The sequence below is a fragment of the Giraffa tippelskirchi genome, chromosome 6 (assembly GCF_054371585.1).
Source record: "Giraffa tippelskirchi isolate mGirTip1 chromosome 6, T2T-mGirTip1v1.2.pri, whole genome shotgun sequence".
Taxonomy (NCBI): domain Eukaryota; kingdom Metazoa; phylum Chordata; class Mammalia; order Artiodactyla; family Giraffidae; genus Giraffa; species Giraffa tippelskirchi.
The window spans coordinates 137226930-137248859 of record NC_137280.1 but is presented as its reverse complement, the minus strand read 5'-3'; the positions used below and the strand labels follow the sequence as shown (position 1 = coordinate 137248859).

General features: G+C 43.9%; 2 protein-coding genes across 3 annotated transcripts in view; both read left to right on the top strand.

Moving 5' to 3' along the window:
• LOC145508725 (uncharacterized) overlaps positions 1-21930 on the top strand; it is a 617339-nt gene that overhangs the window by 534133 nt on the left and 61276 nt on the right. Inside the window, exon 4 of one of the 2 annotated variants that reach the window (XR_014055568.1) lies at positions 867-1098. The gene's annotated coding sequence lies outside the window, so the exon portion shown is untranslated. Of the gene's footprint in view, positions 1-866; positions 3832-21930 lie in introns of those variants that run through there. The other variant, XR_014055566.1, reaches the window with a different exon arrangement.
• LOC145508719 (SKA complex subunit 3-like) lies at positions 5317-11301 on the top strand. The gene is made up of 2 exons (XM_081495975.1): positions 5317-9693; positions 11010-11301. The coding sequence occupies exons 1-2, from the start codon at positions 8722-8724 to the stop codon at positions 11142-11144; spliced, it is 1107 nt and encodes a 368-aa protein (XP_081352101.1). The 5' UTR covers positions 5317-8721; the 3' UTR covers positions 11145-11301.

The window sequence follows — 21930 nt, the reverse complement described above, 5'->3', positions numbered from 1 at the left end:
TAAAGAATCTGCCTGCAGTGCAGGAGACACAGGTTCTAGCCCTGGGTAGTGAAGATCCCCTGGAGAAAGGAATGGCAACCCACTCCAGTATTCTTGCCTGGAAAATTCCATGGACAGAGGAGCCTGGCAGGCTGCAGTCCATGGACTTGCAGAGAGTTGGACACAACTGCATGACTAACACTATCTTTCTTTTCTGTATAAGTTTAAGGTGTAAGCATAATGATTTTTAAAAAAATATTATTTATATATTTGGCTTCTCCAGGTCTTAGCTGTGGCACATGGGATCTTTGATCTTCATTGCAGCATGTGGGATCTTTTATTTGCAGCCTGTGAACTCCTAGTTGAGGCATGTGGGCTCTGGTTCCCTGACTAGAGATTAAACTCAGGCCCCCTGCTTTGGGAGTGTGGAGTCTTAGCCACTGGACCACCACCAGACCACTAGACCTCTAGGCACAGGAGACATGCGTTCGATCCCTGGGTTGGGGAGAGCCCCTGGAGTAGGAAATGGTACCCCATGCCAGTATTCTTGCCTAGAAAATCCCATGGAGAGAGGAGCCTGGCATGCTACAGCCCATGGGGTCACAAAAAGTCAGGTGTGACTGAACAGCTGAGCAGACATCGTCTTATACAGTAAATGCAAAGAAAAAAAGAGAAAGAATGTGTTTTTTTTTTCCCTCGGGATGAGAACTCTTAGGATTTACTCTCTCTACAACTTTCGATTTTCTGATATAGCAATGTTAACTGTAGTTGTCCTGTGGTACTTATTTATCTTGTAACAGGAAATTTGTACCTTTTGACCACCTTCACTCGCATTTCCATCCCCCCAAATCCCTGCTTCTGATAACCTCAAATCTTCTCTCTTTCAGTCTCCCAGGTGTTCCTGGTCATGTACACTCAGCAGTAGGCTGGGCTATGACTCAGCCTCCCTGCCTGGGCAGTGGCAGGCCAAGCGCCAGTGCCCAGCACGTCTTGTCTGAGGATCCAAGCAGGCAGAGAGCTACTCCTCACCGAGTTACCTGGTCAGACTGCACCACTGTCTTGGCGCTGCAGATGAGCAAAGCTACCTGTTGGGAAGACTGCCTGCCCTGGGTGCCGCAGGTAGGAACCTGGTCTGCCAAGATCCAAGTGCTGGTTGTTTCAAGCCTCTGCTCACTTCTTTGTTACAATGAGATTCCCTGTGGTCAAGCCTCTCAGACTTCCCCGCAATGTCTCTGGGGCAAGACCAGTGTAAGGCCCCCAAGAAGCAAGCCGCAGTGCTGGGGAAGCTAGATGTCATCCCTGGGCTCTCTCTTCCCACTGGAAGAACCACAAGGAAGGCCTCTCATTGTGGTGCTGTGCTGGCCTGGGGGATGGGCCATGTGGTCTGCATGTAGCTGCTCCCCTCACCTTTCTGATGTGGTCTGTCTTGGTCTCTGTGATGCTGGGGGTACTTCAGCTGCACTCCCATGTTCTAGGATTTTCTCAGTGGTATCTTGTCCGTGAATAATTGTTAATTGTTCTTCTTTTGATGGCGAGGGAAGAGGTAGGCAGAGATGAGAACTACCAATGTCGCCCATGGCATTGACATGGGGTCCTTCTTGGTTTCAGTACTTAACTTTGTCTGATGATGTCCAGTGAGGTTTTGCATGTCTAGTGCCAATGTGGAGGTGGGGAAGTATTTCGTTAGGGGAGCACAGCTTTCACCTGAGTAGAAGGAGAGTTAAGTTTGGTGACTCAAGTCCTCTAGCTATTTATTCATTCATTAAATATTGATTCAGTACTGATGTCGAAAACTCAGCCTCTGTGCTCTGATATGGAATTGAGTCTTGAAGACAGAGATTTGGGTGAAAAAGAAAAGAATAGCTTTATTGCTTTTGCAGGCAAATGGGACAAGACACGGCGGGTTCATGCCCACAAAACTGTGTGTCGCATCCTGGGTTGGGGGGTGGGGGGTGGGGGGGAGTTGGTGAGGAGATTGATAACACTGGTTCAAGGGCAGGGTTGCTATAAAGATCAAGGTGTGTGCAGGGCCTGTATTCCTTTCATCTGGCCACAAATGGTCTCCTGAGGAGTTTTGTGGTTATCAAGCTGTCACCTTCTCTCTGGAATGAAGAATGCTTCATCAAGTAGTTACATGTTTCATTTGGTGTGCGTTTTAGTTCTAGAAAGAGCTCAAAGATACTGTTGTGTGTGTCCCTTGAGGTAGAACCAGGATCCTCTCCCCAGGCCGCACTGTTGTTTCTTGACTGCTCCTCCCTTGTCTCTGCATCTCCTCCCTTCCCTGATTAACAACTCTTTGAACCTGCCCTTTGGAACTCAGGGAAGGTCCTGTGTGCACGTGTGCATGCTCCATTGCTCAGCTGTGTCCAACTCTTGGTGGCCCTGTGGACTGTAGCCCACCAGGCTCCTCTGTCCATGGGATTCTCCAGAATACTGGAGTGGGTACCAATTTCCTTCTCCAGTGGATCTTCCTGACCCAGGGATCAAACCTGCTTCTCCTGCATTGTCAGGAGGATTCTTTACCACTGAACTGCCGGGGAACCCCCAGGAAATTTCACAGAGACTAAACAGAAAAGGCTTCTTCATGCCCAGGAGGCCCATGGGGTCCTTCTTGGTTTCAGCACTTGTTTTTGTGCCAAGCCTGGTGTTGAAGACAGTAGTAGTTTGAGCAAGTTGAAGTGTTCATGCTCAGGAGTTTCATTCCAGAGATAGACATGTACATAAAGGGTAACACACACCCTTCACAGTCATGTTATGAAATGCTGTGAGAAGAGAGCATCATTGTGATGCTTGGATTGGTTCTGATAAACTTGTTTCTCATGCATTCTTCTAGTCATCATTTGTCCTGTACAAGGAATGAGCTGGTACTCTGAATTAGAACCCATTTCCAAGTTCTTTGGCAAAGAGGCAGAAAACCAAAAAATCAAGATAGCATCATGAATTTAGTTTAGTTTTAACACTTTACAAAAGAACTCGAGGGTAGCCCACCTTCTCTCACTTTCTCCAGTTTCACATCTATTTTGGGGAAATGATCGTAGACTTATTAGTCGTTTAAAATGGATCAGCTTTGGAGGATCCCCAAAATCTGACATTCCTAATCTTACAAATAAGGAGCAGGGGTCCACAGGGACATGCCCAGTGTCAGGTGAAAAAAATGCACTCTACTTATTTCACAGAATATTGCCTCTGATGTTTTAGACAGATTTTTTGTTTAACCCGTAGAAGTGTTTGAATGGTTTATGTTTTATTAACTACTGTGTTGGCCAAAAGTTCATTCAGATTTCCCTGTAACATCTTATAGAAAATAGCCAGTTTAATCATGTTCTCATTCCTCCTGCCATGTGGTAGTTGAGTACTGATGCGGTGAATGAACTGTGTGCCATGACCCTGGGGAGTAACCAGTCTGGGGGAATAAAGCATCACACTGCAGGGTCATATGAGTCAACCTGAGGGCATTAGGTTAGAGTTTAATAGTGTCTCTACAACCAGGGACACAGACTCAGGGCCTGGAACACCGCCACCATTTGCCCAGAGCATGCTGTCCAAACATGCTTTCCTCCCCAGAATGACTGCCTGGGTGCAGTGCCCTGTTACCATCAACTTTATTATTGAGTAAATCAAACCAAACCAGTCTAAATTACTATATTCAACAAGGAGATGGTATCATGACTAATATTCATGGATCCAACACTTGTTTGGATTCTTCTTAGGTGAAGGGCACTATTGGAGGGACTCAGAAATCAGTAATGAACAAAAATGTCTTTGACTTCATAGAACTTATATTACAGGTAATGGAGACAGATGGATAAATAAGCAATTATACACTTTTGGTTTAAGGCACTGCGTGATAAATGTTAATAATGAAAAATCGAGTAAAAGTAGGCTTGTAAGAAGGAATAAAGGTGTCACTTTAGATAGGTGATCAGCTGCTTTAAGGAAAGATCATTTGAACAGTATCTTTTCTTTAATTTAAAACTTTTTATTTTATAAATAAATAAAGCATATGGAGTATAGCTGATTAACAATATTGTGATAGTTTTAGGTGTACAACAGAGTGACTCAGCTGTACGTATACATGTATCCATTCCCCCTCAAAGCTCCCTCCCACCCAGGCTGCCACATAACACTGGACAGCGTTCCATGTGCTGTATAGTAGGTCCTTGTTGGTTATCCATTTTAAGTATAGCGGTGTGTACTTGTCTATCTCAACTCCCTAACTATCCCTTCCTTGAACCCATGCCCCCTGGTAACTGTAATGAACAGTATCTTAATGAAACCAGGCATTAGGTAAGTACCTGGGAGGGCAGAGTGGTTGGGATAGAATGAACAGAGGGAAGCGAGGGAGAAAATGAAGTTGGAAGGGTGATTAGAGGCCAGAGCTTGCAAAATTTTGAAGACCATGATGTATATACATGAATCGTCAAGCCATTAGAGGGTTTGGTCTGGGGAATGGCATGATCTGATATTTTAAAAATGTTTTGTATTTATCTCGGCCATGCTAGGTCTTCACTGCTGCTCGGTCTTTCCTTTAGTTGTGGGAGGCAGGGGCCGCTCTTCATGGCGCTGCTCGGGCTTCTCGTGGTGGTGGTGGTGGTTTCCCTTGCTGTGGCGCATGGGCTCTACCATGCGAGCTTCAGTAGTTGCAGCTCCCAGGCTCTGAAGCACAGGCTCAATTGTGACCCATGGGCTTAGTTGCTCCACGGCATGTGGGATCTTCCCAGATCTGGGATCAAACCAGTGTCGTCTACACTGGCAGGTGGATTCATTACCACTGAGCCACCAGGGAAGCCCATCTTGTTTTTAAGGGATCACTTTAGCTTCTGAGGTGGGAATAGACTGTAGCAGGTTTAAAGTGAGAGGTTGGTACCTGTTGACTAAAAAGATGAACAATATGAGAGTTGTGAGTTGTTTTATTTGGGGCAAGATAAGGACTGCAACCCGGGAGACAGTACCTTAGAGAGCTCTGAGACACTGCTCCAAAGAGGTAGTGGGGAAGGTCCATATATAAGATTTTGGTGAAGGGGGAGTTCAGTGCAATCAAGCACTTACTTTGCAAGAGGTTTTCTTCTAGTCACGAGGAGCTGATGTTACCATGAAGGGATTTAGTGCTTTTCTAGATAAGTGCTTTTCTAGATGGGCTTCCCTGGTGGCTCAGATGGTAAAGAATTCACCTGCAATGTGGAAGACCCGGTTTGGGAAGATCCCCTGGAGGAGGGCATGGCAACCCACATCAATATTCTTGCCTGGGGAATCCCCATGGACAGAGAAGCCTGGCAGGCTACTGTCCATGGGGTCACAGAGTCGGACATGACTGAGTGACTAAGCACACACATAGATAAAAGGAGAGGCAAGGATTGGGATCATGAAATCAGGCCTTGAAAACATCTACCTATCTAAACACTTGTTCCATCAGTTTCCTTGGAGCACAGAGTGCTCCCCCCACCTCGGGGTGTTGAAAGTTGGCAGCTGCAGCAGCACAGGGTTCAGTCTCTGCAGAGGCAGATGGCAAATACCCCTCTTGTTGTTGTTCACTGGCAAATGCTCTTGGAAAGTGCCAATTCATAGTTGACATAAACTACAGTCTTCCGGAAGTCAGTTTGAATAAGATGCTGAGATGCACAGGTGGTGTCTGCCATGGGTGGGTAGTGGGTTTGGGAGCAGGAAGGCAGGTAGCAGCTATGCCAGGGTCTCTACCATGAGAGAAATTTCAGAGTCAGGAGTTAGACTGTCCCTTCCTAGATGTTTGACCACGTGCAAATCACTTAGCTTGGGTGTCAACGTTTTCATCTGTCTAATAGATGAAAGCATCTCTTAGGCACTTCTAAGTATCACAAGAGATACCATGCTGTCTGGCACATCAGTGTTCCATAGCCATTCCACTGTTTATTTCATTTCTCAATTTACAGAGAAATGAATTGAGACCCAGAGAAGAGCAGGCTTTGCTCAACCATCTAGGTTATTACTGGCAAGCCCTGGACCAGATGCCCATCTTCTCATTCCCTGAGCAGCCCTGTGTCAGGATGGAGAGTGTAGAGAGGACTGTGAGGGCAAGGAGGACTAGGAATGCTCGGAGAAGCAATCAAACTTGAATCAGGACCTTTTCTCCAGTCCTCTCTGAGGGTGGAATGTATGAAATTAGGCAAGAATGGCTGTATCATGAAGCAGCTGCTCATTCTCTGTGCCTATTCACTGGGGCCACCTGAAGATAACACATCAGCCTTCTCTAGAGCATCTCACGTGGCTTCCCATCTGTTTTCTGTATATTCTTTATGCTTATACCAGCCTATCACCTCTGTCCCAAGTTAGAAGCATATGTAAGATGGCCCGTTCCATGCCACGTGGTTGCCTCCTTCCAGGCTGTGTGTGTGTGTGGGTGGGTGGGTGTGTATTCCTCATCACTGAGTTTCCTCGCTGGCAGTGCTTTCTTCTGTCACCAATTGCCTGAATACACTTCCTCAAATCATAGCATGCACATCCAGTCTGCTCGGTGCACAGATGAGAAACAGGCTTAGAGGCCAGGGACCCAGCCAAGGTCTCAGCCCTCTTTCCATCCTTTTGCACAGAGGGAACAGTACAGATAACAAGGAAGGCTTCAGGGAGTGATGGAGTGAGGGCAGCACATGGATGAAGCAGGAGAGAAATCATCTTCATAAAGCCTGAAAGATGAGATTGCTAGCTCTCTCAAGTGCAGATAAGCCCTGCTGTTTCTCTCAACCTCCTCTTCCAGTTACCCTCCGTCATTTTGCACCAGAAGTGACACATAGCCCCACGGTGCACCGTCGCTCCCCATGAGGGGTGGCAGGAGGAAGCTCATTTATCCTTCTCTCCACTTAGCACCAGGACCAGGTGCAGATGGATCAGTAACAAGGACTGGAAAGCAAGTCAAGTCAGCCCCACCAGGAAAGGAACCATGGAGTGTCTAGAAGAGCGAGACTTTCATCTCAGAGGCTCCCACCTCCAGCCCTTCAGAGCTGACAAGTCATTTACACATTTTAAGCTTCCAAGGGCTGCTCATAGGTTAAGCAGGAATAAAAATGTCAGCCTGCCTGAAGCTAGGGGCTATGTCAGAAACTGTACGTGTCCCTGGGGTGAAAGCTAGGAACAGAGGGGGCACATGGAGCAGTAAAGGAGCAGGAGGAACGTGGGTCCTAGAGCCAGACCCAGTGGCTCAGTGGTCCAGCTCTGTGCCCACCAGTCCAGCATTCTTGAGCAAGCCAGGCACGCTTTCATGCCTCTGTTTTCTCAGCTAAAAATATGATAACGTAGTACCTACATCACAGAGTTTTTGTGAGCCTTGGTTAGGTGAGAATTATAAACTCAAAGCTGCATAGTTACTGCCACTATTGTTATTATTTTTTGTCCTGATATGAACTCTTGGCTATCATCTTCTACCTATGGTGGAAATCAGGAGGAAATCTGCCCATTCTTCAGTGCTTCTCTTGTGAGGTCTTCTGCCATCATTCTCATTCCTGTAAATGGGAAATGGAGGTATCCCTCTTCTAAACTTCTGTAACACTTTACTACCAGAACTCCAGCGTGTACTGTGTGAAATCACGTCACAGCTGATTGTCTTTTTCAGTGCTCCTTGAGGGAGGGTGGGCTTCCCTGGTGGTTCAGAAGGTAAAGAATCTGCCTGCAATGCAGTAGACCCGGGTTCGATCCTTGAGAAGATCCCCTGGAGGAGGGCATGGCAACGTGCTCCAGTATTCTTGCCTGGAGAATCCCATGGATAGAGGAGACTGGTGGGCTATAATCCATGGGGTTGCAAAGAGTTGGACACAACTGAGCGACTAACACTTTCAGTTTCACTTGAGGGAGGGTTCGCCCTTTAAGTCCTAGTCCTGGTTTCTGTGAGCCAGATAGAATGAGGTGTGTAGACACTGGAGTCAGACCAACCAGGCTGTACTCTTTCCCATCTTGATGGGAGCTATGTAAATTATTGTCAAAGTGTCATTTTCAGAAAGAAAAAAAACACTGACCTGTGTACAATGAGCACACATTAGAGATTTGATGGGCATCCCAGGGGGCTCAGTGGGTAAAGAATGTACCTGTAATGCAGGAGGTGCCAGAGTCTCGGGTTTGATCCTGGGGTTCGTTGAGATCCCCTGGAGGAGGGCATGGCAACCCACTCTGGTAGTCTTGCCTGGAGAATCCCATGGACAGAGGAGCCTGGGGGCTGCAGTCCATAGCATCACAAAGAGCTGAACACGACTGAAGCAACTGAGATACGTGTACCCACAAAGAAGGGATCCGCAGGATGACCCAGCTCAGTCAAGGATCTGAGAACTGGCATCACTGAAACACAAAACACTGAAATAAGAGGGCTAAGTTACATGCAAAGGTAGTTCAAGCCCTATAGGGCATTAAACCATAACTTTCAGAGTTATCTTTCCTGTTGGGCAGAGAGCATTTGCTCTTTGCCAGCCACGCCACCAGTCATTAGTAGCTTGTTCATCTTCTACAAATTAACATCTAACGTGAAGGACTCTGGGCCTAATTAATGGTAAGTCAGACAAAGTACATTCTCCTTAAGAATCAGAAAGAGGCTATGAGAACCAATGGCGCTTCCGGCGCCGGGATTCAAACAGCCACGGGCTCTGAGGTGGGGAGCCGGCCTCTCCTATGGATCTGATCTGAGGCTTTTGCGGGAAGCTGTGGTCTCTGGCCATCACCCTGGACAGCGAGACGGCCCGGCTTCAGCGAGCGCTGGACGGAGAGAACAGCGACTTTGAAGATTGTCCAATGAGAGTTTTACATGACCTTAACTCAGAAGTACGAATTCTAAAGGATGATGTCAGTATTCTTCTTGATAAAGCAAACTTGGAAAGTCAAGAAAGCATTGGTTTCATAAAGGCAACAAAAATATTGATGAAAAAGAATTCAATGGATATCATGAAAATAAAAGAGTTTTTCCAGAAGTATGGATATACTCCACGTACCAAGAAAAATTCAGTGGATGAGCAAGAAGTCACTGACTCTAAACCAGAGTCCAGTGAATGTGAACGTCCTGAGAACCCTGACATGAAAGGTGATTTGTTGGATTCTGCTGCTGCAAGCACTTCTGTTTCTGAGAAGTCACCACGCAGTCCACAACTTTCTGATTTTGGACTGGAGCGGTGTATCGTATCCCAAGTTCTACCAAACCCTCTCCAGGCAGGAAACAACCAGAAGGAAGAGCCAAAAATTTTAACTCCATTTTCCAAACACTCACTAGTAAAAACTGCAAAATGTGCACTAAAGATGGATGATTTTGAGTGTGTAACTCCTAAATTAGAACACTTTGGTATCTCTGAATATACTATGTGTTTAAATGACGATTACACAATTGGTCTTAAAAATGTGAAAACTAACAGTGAGACCATAGAAACAGAACCAGTGCCCAATGATAATGCCTTTGTCACTCCTGGCCTCATAACCCAGATGTTGGGAAAAAATGATGCTGAGCACACACATTCTCTCTTGGCACTTACATTCTGCACTCCTGGTTTGAAAGTCCCTTCTACAAAGAGCAGCACTGCTATGGTATCCACAAACAGTTCATCAAATGACTTAGAAACGAAAGAAAGTACATCATTAGTTTCAATTTCAGATGAGTGCTTTGAGAATTTTGCAGATCCCTCTTCTCCTACAATTTCTTCTTATGAGAATCTACTCAAAACACCTACACCTCCAGAAGTTACTACGATTCCAGAAGATATTCACCAGTTCAGTTCAGTTCAGTCGCTCAGTCGTGTCCGACTCTTTGCGACCCCATGAATTGCAGCACGCCAGGCCTCTCTGTCCATCACCAACTCCCGAAGTCTACCCAAACCCATGTCCATCGAGTCGGTGATGCCATCCAACCATCTCATCCTCTGTCGTCCCCTTCTCTTCCCGCCCCCAATCCTACCCAGCATTAGGGTCTTTTCCAATGAGTCAACCCTTCGCATGAGGTGGCCAAAGTATTGGAGTTTCAGCTTCAACATCACACCTTCCAATGAACACCCAGGATTGATCTCTTTTAGGATGGATTGATTGGATCTCCTTGCAGTCCAAGGGACTCTCAAAAGTCTTCTCCAACACCACAGTTCAAAAGCATCAATTCTGCGGCGCTCAGCTTTCTTCACCATCCAACTCTCACATCCATACATGACTACTGGAAAAACCATACCCTTGACTAGACGGACTTTTGTTGGCAAAATAATGTCTCTGCTTTTAAATATGCTATCTAGGTTGGCCATAACCTTCCTTCCAAGGAGTAAGCGTCTTTTAATTTCACGGCTGCAATCACCATCAGCAGTGATTTTGGAGCCCCAAAAAATAAAGTCTGATACTGTTTCCACTGTTTCCCCATCTATTTCCCATGAAGTGATGGGACCAGATGCCATGATCTTAGTTTTCTGAACATTGAGCTTTAAGCCAACTTTTTCACTCTCCTCTTTCACCTTCATCAAGAGGCTCTTTAGTTCTTCTTCACTTTCTGCCATAAGGGTGGTGTCATCCGCATATCTGAGGTTATTGATACTTCTCCCGGCAATCTTGATTCCAGCTTGTGTTTCTTCCAGTCCAGTGTTTCTCATGATGTACTCTGCATATAAGTTAAATAAGCAGGGTGACAATATACTGCACTCATCTCACATGCTAGTAAAGTAATGCTCAACATTCTCCAAGCCAGGCTTCAGCAATATGTGAACCGTGAACTTCCAGATGTTCAAGCTGGTTTTAGAAAAGGCAGAGGAACCAGAGATCAAATTGCCAATATCCGCTGGATCATCGAAAAAGCCAGAGAGTTCCAGAAAAACATCTATTTCTGCTTTATTGACTATGCCAAAGCCTTTGACTGTGTGGATCACAATAAACTGTGGAAAATTCTGAAAGAGATGGGAATACCAGACCATCTGACCTGTCTCTTGAGAAACCTGTATGCAGGTCAGGAAGCAACAGTTAGAACTGGACATGGAACAACAGACTGGTTCCAAATAGGAAAAGGAGTACGTCAAGGCTGTATATTGTCACCCTGCTTATTTAACTTATATGCAGATATTCACCAGATTTTATCAAAGTACAACTCAAACCTAGCATCTCCAGTAGCAGTTAGAGCGGTACCACCCAGAAAAGTGTTCCTTCCTCGGCATGGAGGGCAGAATGTGCGAGATGCCGGCAACAAAGAAAACCTGAAGAAATGATAGTGGATCTATCCTTCCATTATGGAAACTGAACAGAATGAGATGAACGCAAATCTGGTCTCACTTTGTTTTCAACATCCCTAAGTCGTCCCCCTTTTGAAAAACCAGTTCATGTTCAAGATGAGTATGGACACTAATAGCATAAAGTGCTTCTTATTAAGTTTGATTTAATCTAACCTGTCTTGTGTAGTTCAGCTGCTCTGTTTTGAAAGATCATTACTATTTCACTGATTTCAAGTTTACCCTGCCTCGTGGAACTGTGTGCTTAAAGTAATGTTAGGAAGCAGGATAAATAATTTTTGAAATTTAAACATTATTGTTTGTCCCTCAAATGAGGCCACCTTCAGTCTTCTCAGTGCTGGACCATTGTTGGTAGAGCTGGGCTTCTTCCTTGGGGCTAGCTCTGCCCGCTGTCTCCTCGTGACTGTCCCAAGTCTTCTACACCTTTTATTTTAATAATGTTCTTTCATACACTGTTGGTTACAAAAGACAGCCTAAACTGATGTAGGAAAAGAGGAATTTATAGGCCTAGGTAGCTATGCTGAAGTGGGTGTCTCAAACATTTGTACCTAAGACACTTGCCTGCTGTCATGTCAGGACAGGTGTTTTCCTCTAACTTGTCAGTTTCATCCTCTCAAATCACCTCTTCCCAGCACATGACTGCAACCTCCCCAGACCCCCATCTAACTCGGCTCCCAGCAGAGCCCGAGCCTCACCCTCTGGAAGATCCTAGGTGTCCTCCTGAGTGGGTGCTCCTCTCTGGACTGTCAGCTATGTCTGTGGACTTGTCTCTGAGAGCTCCAGGCTGCCCTGTCCATGGAGCCCAAGAGCATTATGATCTAAGTCAAGCTGATTCAGCAAAGATTATCCTCTTTTATGATTGTGCCTTGAAAGTCAAATGGGAAGACGTGTCACGTTGTGTCTCTTCATTTCGTCAGAAAATTGTCACTGAAGAACAACTTATTCTTTGTTCTAGGAACTACTGAGTAGTTATAATTTAAATTTTGCTAAATAAAATGTTAAATTCAAGATTAAAAAAAAAAAAAAGAATCAGAAAGACTGCAGCTAGTCCCGTTAGACAATGCTCCAATATAGAAAGGATGTGATGTCATCTTTTCTCCTCATCTTCAAGTTTTGGATACTTTTAATTATTATTAACCTCTCTAAGCCTCAGTTTCTTAATTTGCCAAAAGGGGAGTAAGGATATCCATGTCCTAGGGTTAGTATGGTGGTTAGTGAGACAAGGTATTAATATATAGGCACCCAGCACATTGCCTACTGTTAACGTTTTGGCATAGGTCTAGCTACATATTGGTGTTCAACCTTTGGAAGGAAAATTACAATTGAGTGTCTACTCTGTGTCAGACATGATGCTCTGTGTTTCATATAGGTTTATATGTGTTCTGTTTGCCCTCAGAACAGGCCTGTCAGGTCATAGTATTTATTTCTAGTTTGTATGCAGGAAAACTTAAATTACCAGGAGTTAAGTGACTTGCCGAAATTCTCAGAACTAAGGAGTACAGAGGAGGTCTGTGATTCGAAGCTCTTTCCATCAGTGTTTCTGCCTCTTTAAAAGAAAACACACACACACACACACACACACACACACACACACACACGACAAAGATTTTCAGAAGCATTTGCATTGAACTCGAATTAGATTTGGAAACATTTATTCATTTCCCTGTTATTCATCCAGATTTTGTTCCTTGGTTTGCCCCCTTCCACCCTCTCACACCCCTAAGCCCCAAAGCTTTCTTTTTTCACCATTCACTTAGCATTTCAAAGTGAGCAGGATGTGCCTCTGAGTGAAACATTGTGCTGGCAAAATGACACTCCATTTTCCAGGAGCCCTAACAAAGCCTTGTGATTTGAATGTCAGTGCTGTGAGTATGATTAAGTGTAAGATTCACTTTTACATTCTCCAGCTGCAAAATAAGTTGTACAGTTCAATTAGTTTGCCATGTGGCTGAGGATACAGCCCCTAAAAGTTGCTATGGTGACGGGACTTATGAAAAGGGTGTTGGGCCCAGGGGTGGGGCCCAGTGAATTTCCAAGTACTCAAACCAGAAAGGTTACAGGTTGGGGGGATGATGCAATAGAGCCCCTTTGAAATGCTGTTTCCACGTGGTACTTGGACTCTCCACATTGACGTGTGAAAATACGTCTTTCCTTCTTGGGGAAAGATTTAGCCACAGGCAGCACCTCTAGTCGAGTTTTTTTCCCCTCTCTCTTTCTTTCCTTCTCTCTCCTTTGTCTCAAATCATTTGCTCTCCAGTGACATGAATTGGGATCTGGAAAGAATAATCTAGGAAAAATGTCGAGGCCTTATAATGTATCTATTATGGCCTTAGGCTCCGTCCTCTCATTTCGGCTCTCTTACTCCTACCAAGGAAATCCCCTTCAGTCTTTGGCAGTGCCCTTTTGATAGCCTGCTCTTCCTGGCCCATTAGCGATTTGGGCAGACAACTGAATGAAGTCAGGGAGCAAGACACATGACCATCTGGGGGGGAGATGTTTCCCACTGCTTTCCTTCAGGGTGGCTTTCAGAAAGTGTTGCCATTTGTTTTATTTTCTATTTTCTGCCAGCTTCACTGAGCTCTAATCCCATGGTGGCAGAGATCATATTTATTAGTTTGATTGCTGCACTTCCCGTATGGTACCTGGCCTAGAATTTGGTAGTGGGCATTTACTAAGTACTCGTTATTGGAATGATTGCATCTGAATCTGATTCCTGACTCTTGCTGGGTTTTTAGGAAGGTCACTTTATGTTTGCTAGACACCAGTTCCCTCTTTTGTCAACTGGGGGTGACCAGCCTTCCCTGCATACCTCTGGGGTTATGACAGGAAAAAATGAAGTAATTTTTTACTTTAGTAATAGAAAAGTAATTAAATTATAGACATATAGGCATTTTTTTAATGGTAAAAATAAATGGGCTTTGTAAAAGTTAAAGGGCTCTTTAGTTGAGATGGATGGCACCTTTTGGATGTGTGGGTTTGTAGAGGAATTGCAAAGCCATGCAAAGGGATTGCAAAGCCTCTTTTGCACAAGAGCTGACTTGAAGGTGTGTGCAGGCATGAGATTATCAATAGACTCATTACCATGGCCGCAGAGAGCCACAAGGCAAGATGTTGCCTTAATCTCTTTTGCAGGAGAATCAAGAATTCATTAAGGTGGGCAGAGTGATTTGATAACCTCGAATAATAGGTGTGACAGGAGTATAAACTTTTATTATTAAAACATGAATTGGACTGTTTTCTGGATGACTTAAGCAGGCAACAGGGTGAAGGCAATTTCAGAAGGTGCTTCGCGATGCCTGCTGAAGAATGAATGTGGAATTTGGTTGTTGTCTGCCAGCTTCTTTCTGCAGGAGAATACAGTACAGTCTGCACTGGGTGGCGGGTAGAAAACAGTGCTGATAGTGAGGAAAGCAGGGTTCTGATCTGACAAGCTACTAGCTTAGGAACTTTTGGCAGAGCGTGCAACTTCCTGAGGTCTCCCTTTCCTCCTGGGAGGCTAGAAACACTTTCACATCTATTCTACAAAAACGATTTACACGCTGTCAACTAGAAAGACATGGGAAAAAATGAAGGCAGTTCTTTGGGCCAATGAGATAGACTTTAGGTTTAAAATTAAACAAGTTTGCCTTAGGACCACACTTCTGAAAGCTTTTAATAAGTTCCTGTCAATCTTGTGGGGGAAGAGGTTGTAAAAGGCAGATGTGTTGTGTGTGTGTTTTTTTAAAATTATTTTATTATGGATTGAATGTTTTTTTTTTCCTCTTTTGCTGTTCACATCTTGACAAGTAGTATTCTTTTGACTACTTTAGGAAATACCAGGCCTAAAAATGGTGTCTTAGGTGACTCTCTATCTTTAAGAATCACTTGGGGCAATCTCCCAAGACACTACACTAATTTCAATGAGATAGCATTTTTATACTTATAAAGTGTTAAAAACAAACAAGCAGGTTAAGAAACGAGGAAATCCAGTGCACACAGCCAGCATTCTGCTTGTCAGACATCTCCTTGTGAATATCTTAAAGGCACTAAAAAGCAACCTGTCCAGTGAAAAATGAAAGTGTTAGTTGCTCGGTTGTGTCTGAGTCTTTGCAACTCTATGGACTGTAGCCCTCCAGGTTCCTCTGTCCATGGAATTCTCCAGGCAAGAATTCTGGAGTGAGTAGTCATTTCCTTCTCCAGGAATCTTCCCAAACTCAGTACTTTCCCCTTCTGTGTCCCATCCACCCATCCACCCCCCAACCTCTTCCTGTGTTTACTCTTTGGATGACTGGCGCATCCCAGCCACCTGGGAGACCCTCCTCTCCCTGCTCCTCAGCTCCACATCCTCCCCTAGTTCTCTCTGCCTCGCTAAAGCCAACCACATGTCTCCATCTCATACAAGGTGAATGCCAGCAGGCAATTCTGGTTTCCGTGTTCCAGCACATATGGGATCTCATTTAATCCCCAGGGTGGTTGTTTCTCACTACTGAGTAGATAAGGATGTTGAGGCACAGGGAGCTTAAGGAACTTGGTCTAAGTTGCACAGCCAGCCTATTCGGAGTCAGGCCGAGAGACAGACCTAGCTCTGAAGCACCCTTCTGCGTACATCATCGCTACGTCTCTGAGAGTAACTCAAGTCCAAGTTTCCCTATTGTTCACATGTGTTTTTCAAAAATCCTACCTTTCCTACATTATATAGTATTGATATAAATGTAAAATTCAGGACATAAATGGTTAGCGCTTTTGGAATGTAAAAGTTGCTATACAAATGCAAGGTCTTATTACTATACTAGGCTGCAAGATTCAAACAGGCCAGGAGAGTGCTTCTCAGTTGGAATAATCTCTGTGATAACAGCTTTGGGCCATCTTTGGAAAGAAGGTACCAAGCACTCTATTTCCTTGAATAAGAATTCTTAACAAAATGCGTGAAACGCAGACAACATTAAGCCATTTGAATTGTACTTCTCATTTCTCAGATACATCAATCCAGAAGCCAAAGCCCAGTTGTAGAACTTCTAAACTGTTGAATAGCATATAGCTCACCTCTCTCATTTTATAGATGGTGAGACTGAGGCCTACAGCAACCTAAGTCAAGGGCAAACCATCAATAAAGTCCCAGTTCCATTTCTCCCTTTTTTGCCCCATAATTCCTGACCTAGGCTGCTTTCTAGAAGTTTTCTTCCTCTGCATATAATCTCTGAATTCCTAAAACTGAGACTGAAGGTCTCCTTTCACAAGTAAGAGACCCTGGCAGTCTAAGAGGAGAGGAGACTCTGGACATGTGTGTGGGGAAAAACAAAAGCTCCAGATGGGACTGACAGACACAGCCATACTCTCTGCACACTCTCGGAGCAGAGCATTTGATGTGTGCCCCCCAGGCCTGTGAGCCTGGGGGCTGGGTTGTAAAGTGAGGTCTCAGAGTGAAAAGAGAAGAACAGGAATGAGGACCTTTGCTGACAGCATATCCTCAACCTGGAACATCTCACCTCCGTGCCCAAGTGCTCAAGACACAGCCAGCCTTCCAGGTGTGGACTAAATATCACCTGAAGGTTCTATTCTTCTTCCCCAGTATTTACGCATTTCGTCCTCTTAACTTTATAAAGTGATACTACCCTCCACAAGAGGTAAGCAGAATGTGCATTTTTGGAACAAACCATAAAAGCCCGCTTACTAGCACCCCGGTCCCCCCTGCACCCCCCACCAACAAGCCTCCCTATTCACCTTCCTTCCATATTTCCAGGTTTTCTATGTTCTTCTTAGCAAGGGAGGGAGGCGTGGGACCAAAATACCTGGAAGGATCAGGCATTAATAAAAATGCAGTCAGTCCCTGTATCTGTGGGTTCCATGTCCATGGGTTTAACCAACTACAGATCAAAAAGATTGGAAAAAAGAAAAAACACTCCAGAAAGTTCCAAAAAGCAAAACTTGAACTTGCCTCTCCTAGGTAACTATATACATAGAATTTATATTATATTTAAAATTATTTACAAACCGGTCAATCCTAAAGGAGAGCAACCCTGAATATTCATTGGAAGGACTGATGCTGAAGCTCCAATACTTTGGCCCCCTGATGCAAAGAACTGACTCATTGGAAAAGACCCTGATGCTGGGAAAGATTGAAGCCAAAAGGCGAAGGGGGCAACAGAGGATGATATGATTAGATAGCATCAGCAACTCAATGGACATGATTTGAGCAAACTCCAAGAGATAGTGAAGGACAAGGAAGCTTGGCATGCTGCAGTCCATGGGGTCACAAAGAGTCAGACACGACTTAGTGACTGAACAATAACAACAACAACATAACATTGAATGTTGTTGAATCAATATTCAATTAATATTGAATACACTATATTCAATATTAAGTGTTATAAGCAATCTAAAGTTGATTTAATGTATATAGGAGAATGTACATAGGTTATATGCAAATGCTACACCGTTTTATATAAGGGACTTTAGCATCCGATGGATTTTGGTCCTGGGGAGTTGATCCTGAAACGAATACCTTGGGAATAGTGACAGATGACTGTACATTAAGGAGGCTGTATTCAAGAGTGCATGTCCCACCTTTGGGGAGCAGCCATGACCCTCTACCAGCTCTTGCTCTGTGTGGTATTGTGGATCTCCAGCATTGTCAGATGCTTCAATTTAAGACTAGCCCCAGATCCAGACTTTTGGGGTGAAAACTCCTGACTTTAAGATGTTGGCAATGAATTCTAAGTTTTTTGAAATACTGCAGAGGCTGGATAGGACACTAGTAAGCCAGATGTGGTCCATAGGTTTCCAAGTTCTGATTTATTAGCAGATGTACACAAGTGGGGTATACTTTGTGCATTGTTCTATGATTAACATGAGTTGTTTTTCCCAATTCTGTACTGTAGATAGTGATCTTTCTGTGTCAGCCCCCATAGATCACATCAGACACTTTAACAGTTATATAGTGTTCCCTGATGTGGATGATTTATAGTTTAGCTTTCAGTCCTCCTATTGATAAGCATATGGGTATTTTTCAATATCATAAGGGTTTTTAACAAATCTCTTCTATGCAAAATATGCATCTGTGAGGACTCTTAAGGTTGATCACTAGTTCCCTTCTGACCTGATGCTTGCTGTTCTGTCTGATTTCCCTCAATGGATGTAGAGATCAGGAACCACATCTGAATCCTTTGTGTGCTTCCATCAGTATGTAATCAAGCATACAACCCCTGAAAGTACGACTAAGTAAGTGAACTAAAGAACTAACTCATAAAAATAAAACTCATCAAACTTTATTTTTACCTCTGATTTTCTGAGTAAATTTTATATAAGCTATTGTACTTTCCACTAAAGGAGAAGAGGGCAGCAGAGGATGAGATGGTTGGATGGCACCACCAACTCAATGGACGTGAATCTGAGCAAACGCCGGGAGATGGTGAAGGACAGAGAAACCTGATGTGCTGCAGTCCATGCAGTCACAGAGTCGGACATGATTTAGGAACTGAACAAATAACATTGTATTTTCTTTGATGGAGTGTCTATCTCTTCATTTGCAATATGGGCCTTATTTATCGATTCAACAAATTTTAACTGTTGGCTGAGTTGTTGTTGTTCAGTTGTTAAGTCATGTCCAACTCTTAGCGACCACATGGACTCCAGCACACCAGGCTTCCCTGTCCTCCACCGAGTGCCTTCTATGTAGTGGATGTTGTGTTAAGTCAGGAATACAGCAGTAACATGGATGTTATCTTCTATTGGCTCTGCTGCAAGTTCCTTTTCAGTTCTACACTTCTTTGATGCTATGATAACCTGCCATCCTCTCAAGACCTAAGCAGATTTGAGAATGGAAATAGTGTCACGCTCTCCCAGGAGCAAGAGCTTGGAGCCTTCCACTGAACATATATACCATGGGGACTATTAAATGCTATGTACTGACAACTGCTAAAGGCAAAATATTCATAAGCAGGTTTCACTGTCGAAACATGTTACACTGTGGATAATTTTCTCTGTCCTGTGAAAACTCATCATGGGCTCTTTTCAAAGAGTATGGCTTTCACCAGTTAAGGTGATAATAATTGAAAGGCACCTTCTCTCTCTCTCTTTTTTCCCCATCAGCTGGGGAAGGTTATTATGTGAGGGTGTTCAGGGCATAGAGTCACAGGTTCCTGTTGGATGCAGCAAAAATACTACACAACAGCACCACTCTGAATATTTACAGCACTGTCTTTTGTTCATGACTTGTAGTTTGTCAAGGTCCTTTTTTTTTTAAACTATTTTTGTCATGGTATTCCTGGATCCTGTTCACACTATTTTCTCTGATATTGGAAACTTCTTTGGTAATTGGAAAGGGCACTCAGCATCATTGATTTTGTGTGTGGAGGGAACTTTTATGGGGGATGTTTTATGTCACTGCACATCTGATGATTTAACTCCTTCTAAAATAGCCCATGTATAACTTTGCCCCATAAAAAATAATGGGGCAAGAATCAAGGTAATGAGCATCTAAGAATGCTGACCATGGGCTAGAGGCTAGAGCAGGAGTCCTTGCCCTGAAGAGCTGATGACAGCAGAACTAAATTCATACCTCCTTAGAAATGCAGTGGAATCGAACTTGATAACATCACTGGTAATAAAATTCATGCCATCACCAGTGATTTTTCTGACACTCTTGAACATACAAAGGTCTTCAAGTGTGACATCCCCCAAATTATCCTACCTCTCCCAGGGGTGATGTAGGGCAAGTGGCATTAGTTAGAGGCTCCTGATTTCACATCTGAGAGAGAAATCAAGGTGGCTTTTCTTGGTTCCCAGTGACTGCAAATTTGGAAAAGAGACTTTGCGGATATGATGGAGCTAAGGCCACCGAGATGGAAAAATTATCCTGGGTTATTCACGTGGGCCCAATGCAATCATGAAGGTCCTTCAGAGAGGGTCAAAGTGACAGAGGAGGATATAACAATATAAGTATAGTTCAGTCATGTAGCCTTGAACCAGGTGATTCAAACAGCCTCCAGCAGCTGGAAAAGGCAAGGAACAGATTCTCCGCCAGAGCCTATAGAAGGAACATAGCTTTGCCAACATCTCAATTTTAGCTCTGTAAGACCCAGGTCAGACTTCTGACCTCCAGAACTGTCACATCCTAAGATTGCATTATTGTTTTAAGCCACCAAATATGTGGTCATTTGTTTCAGCAGCAATAGAAAATGAATGTAGGTGGTCTGTAGTTACACAGTCTGAGTTTGAGAGAACAGGCAAGTGAGTGCGGAAGAAGCAAAACCCTTGCTCACAGAGGTGGAAAAACCTGGTTTAACCTGAATGGTAGTTATGAACTGCAATGCTGCCATCCTCAGCTATGAAAGATCTAGCAAAATCTCTGTATACCTCGTGGGCCTGCATTTCTGCCAACTTGCACACGGCAAGCTCACTCTGATCTGCCAATCAGCTATACTCCTGCTGTCCAAACTGCTGAAATCAGCAGTTTCCTCCTGTATGTGGCAGTATTTCATAAGCACTAGATTTCTTATCAAGACTTTTCTTGAGTTTCCAACACTTCCAACCATCTACATAGGCAAAAGTCTGGCTGAATCAAAATTAAGATGATATGGATCCCCTTTAATCCTCTTCATTTTTCCCCCTCTCAAGCTTTAAGTTTTTTAGTTACACAAGGCATTTCCATTCAAAAAGTTTTAAACAACACAACACATTAAGTAAAACACAAAACACTCACTTTTATACTACTGCTTCAAGCCCACTTTTTATATATCGTCTCACTCTTTTGGGTTCATATCCTGCTAGTTTTTAAATCCTTTTCAAGCCCACTTTTTATATATCGTCTCACTCTTTTGGGTTCATATCCTGCTAATTTTTAAATCCTTTTCTGAAACGTTGATATTATATTATAGGTCTTATAAAAACCAAGTACATCCTCTCCATTAAGTGGAGACAGCCCTATTTAGTTAGTTCCCTATTGATGGACTTGTGAGTTGTGTCTGATTTTTGCCATTACATGCAGTTTGCAGTGCAGCCTTGTAAACATCTCTGCACGCTACAAAAGTGCTTCAGTGGGACAGAGTTCTACACATCAGATTTCTCTGTCAAAGGGTTGAACATTTTAGCTGATAGAGTTTGCCAACAGATTTTCCTGGTTTACATTCCCATTAGTGTTAGTTTATGAAAGCATCATTTCTTTACACCCTTAAGATTATAACTTGGGTATGATTCATCTTTTTACTGTTTGTCAATCTGACATGTGAAAAATACACTCTGGCTGTTGTGTTTATTTTCATTTCCCTGCTTAGTAACGAGTTTGAATATTTCTCTATATATTCACTGGTCATTTATTTATTTTTCTTTCTTTCTGAATGGGATCCATTTTCAGTGGGATCAATGATGAAAAAGTAATGATGGAATTGTCAGGCAGTGTCGGAATTGCAAATCAAGGCCCTGCAGCCCAAGGCTCAGCCTCCAACACCTTCCTGTGATATTTATACCACAGCCAAGAGGAGCACACATACCTAGGAAAGTGCTGGATCTGTTTTAAATCTGCAGGAGAGGGTGTGTGTGTGTGTGTGCGTGCGCGCACGTGCTCAATGGTGTCTGACGCTTTGTGACCTCAGGGACTGTAGCCTGCCAGGCTCCTCTGTCCATGGTCTTTTCCAGGCAAGAATACTGGAGTGGGTTGCCGTTTTCTACTCCAGAGGATCTTCCCAACCCTGGATCGAACCCTCATCTCTTGCACCTCCTGCACTGGCAGGCAGGTTCTTTATTACTGTGCCACCAGGGAAGCATGAGGAGGGAGGGTATCAATTCCATT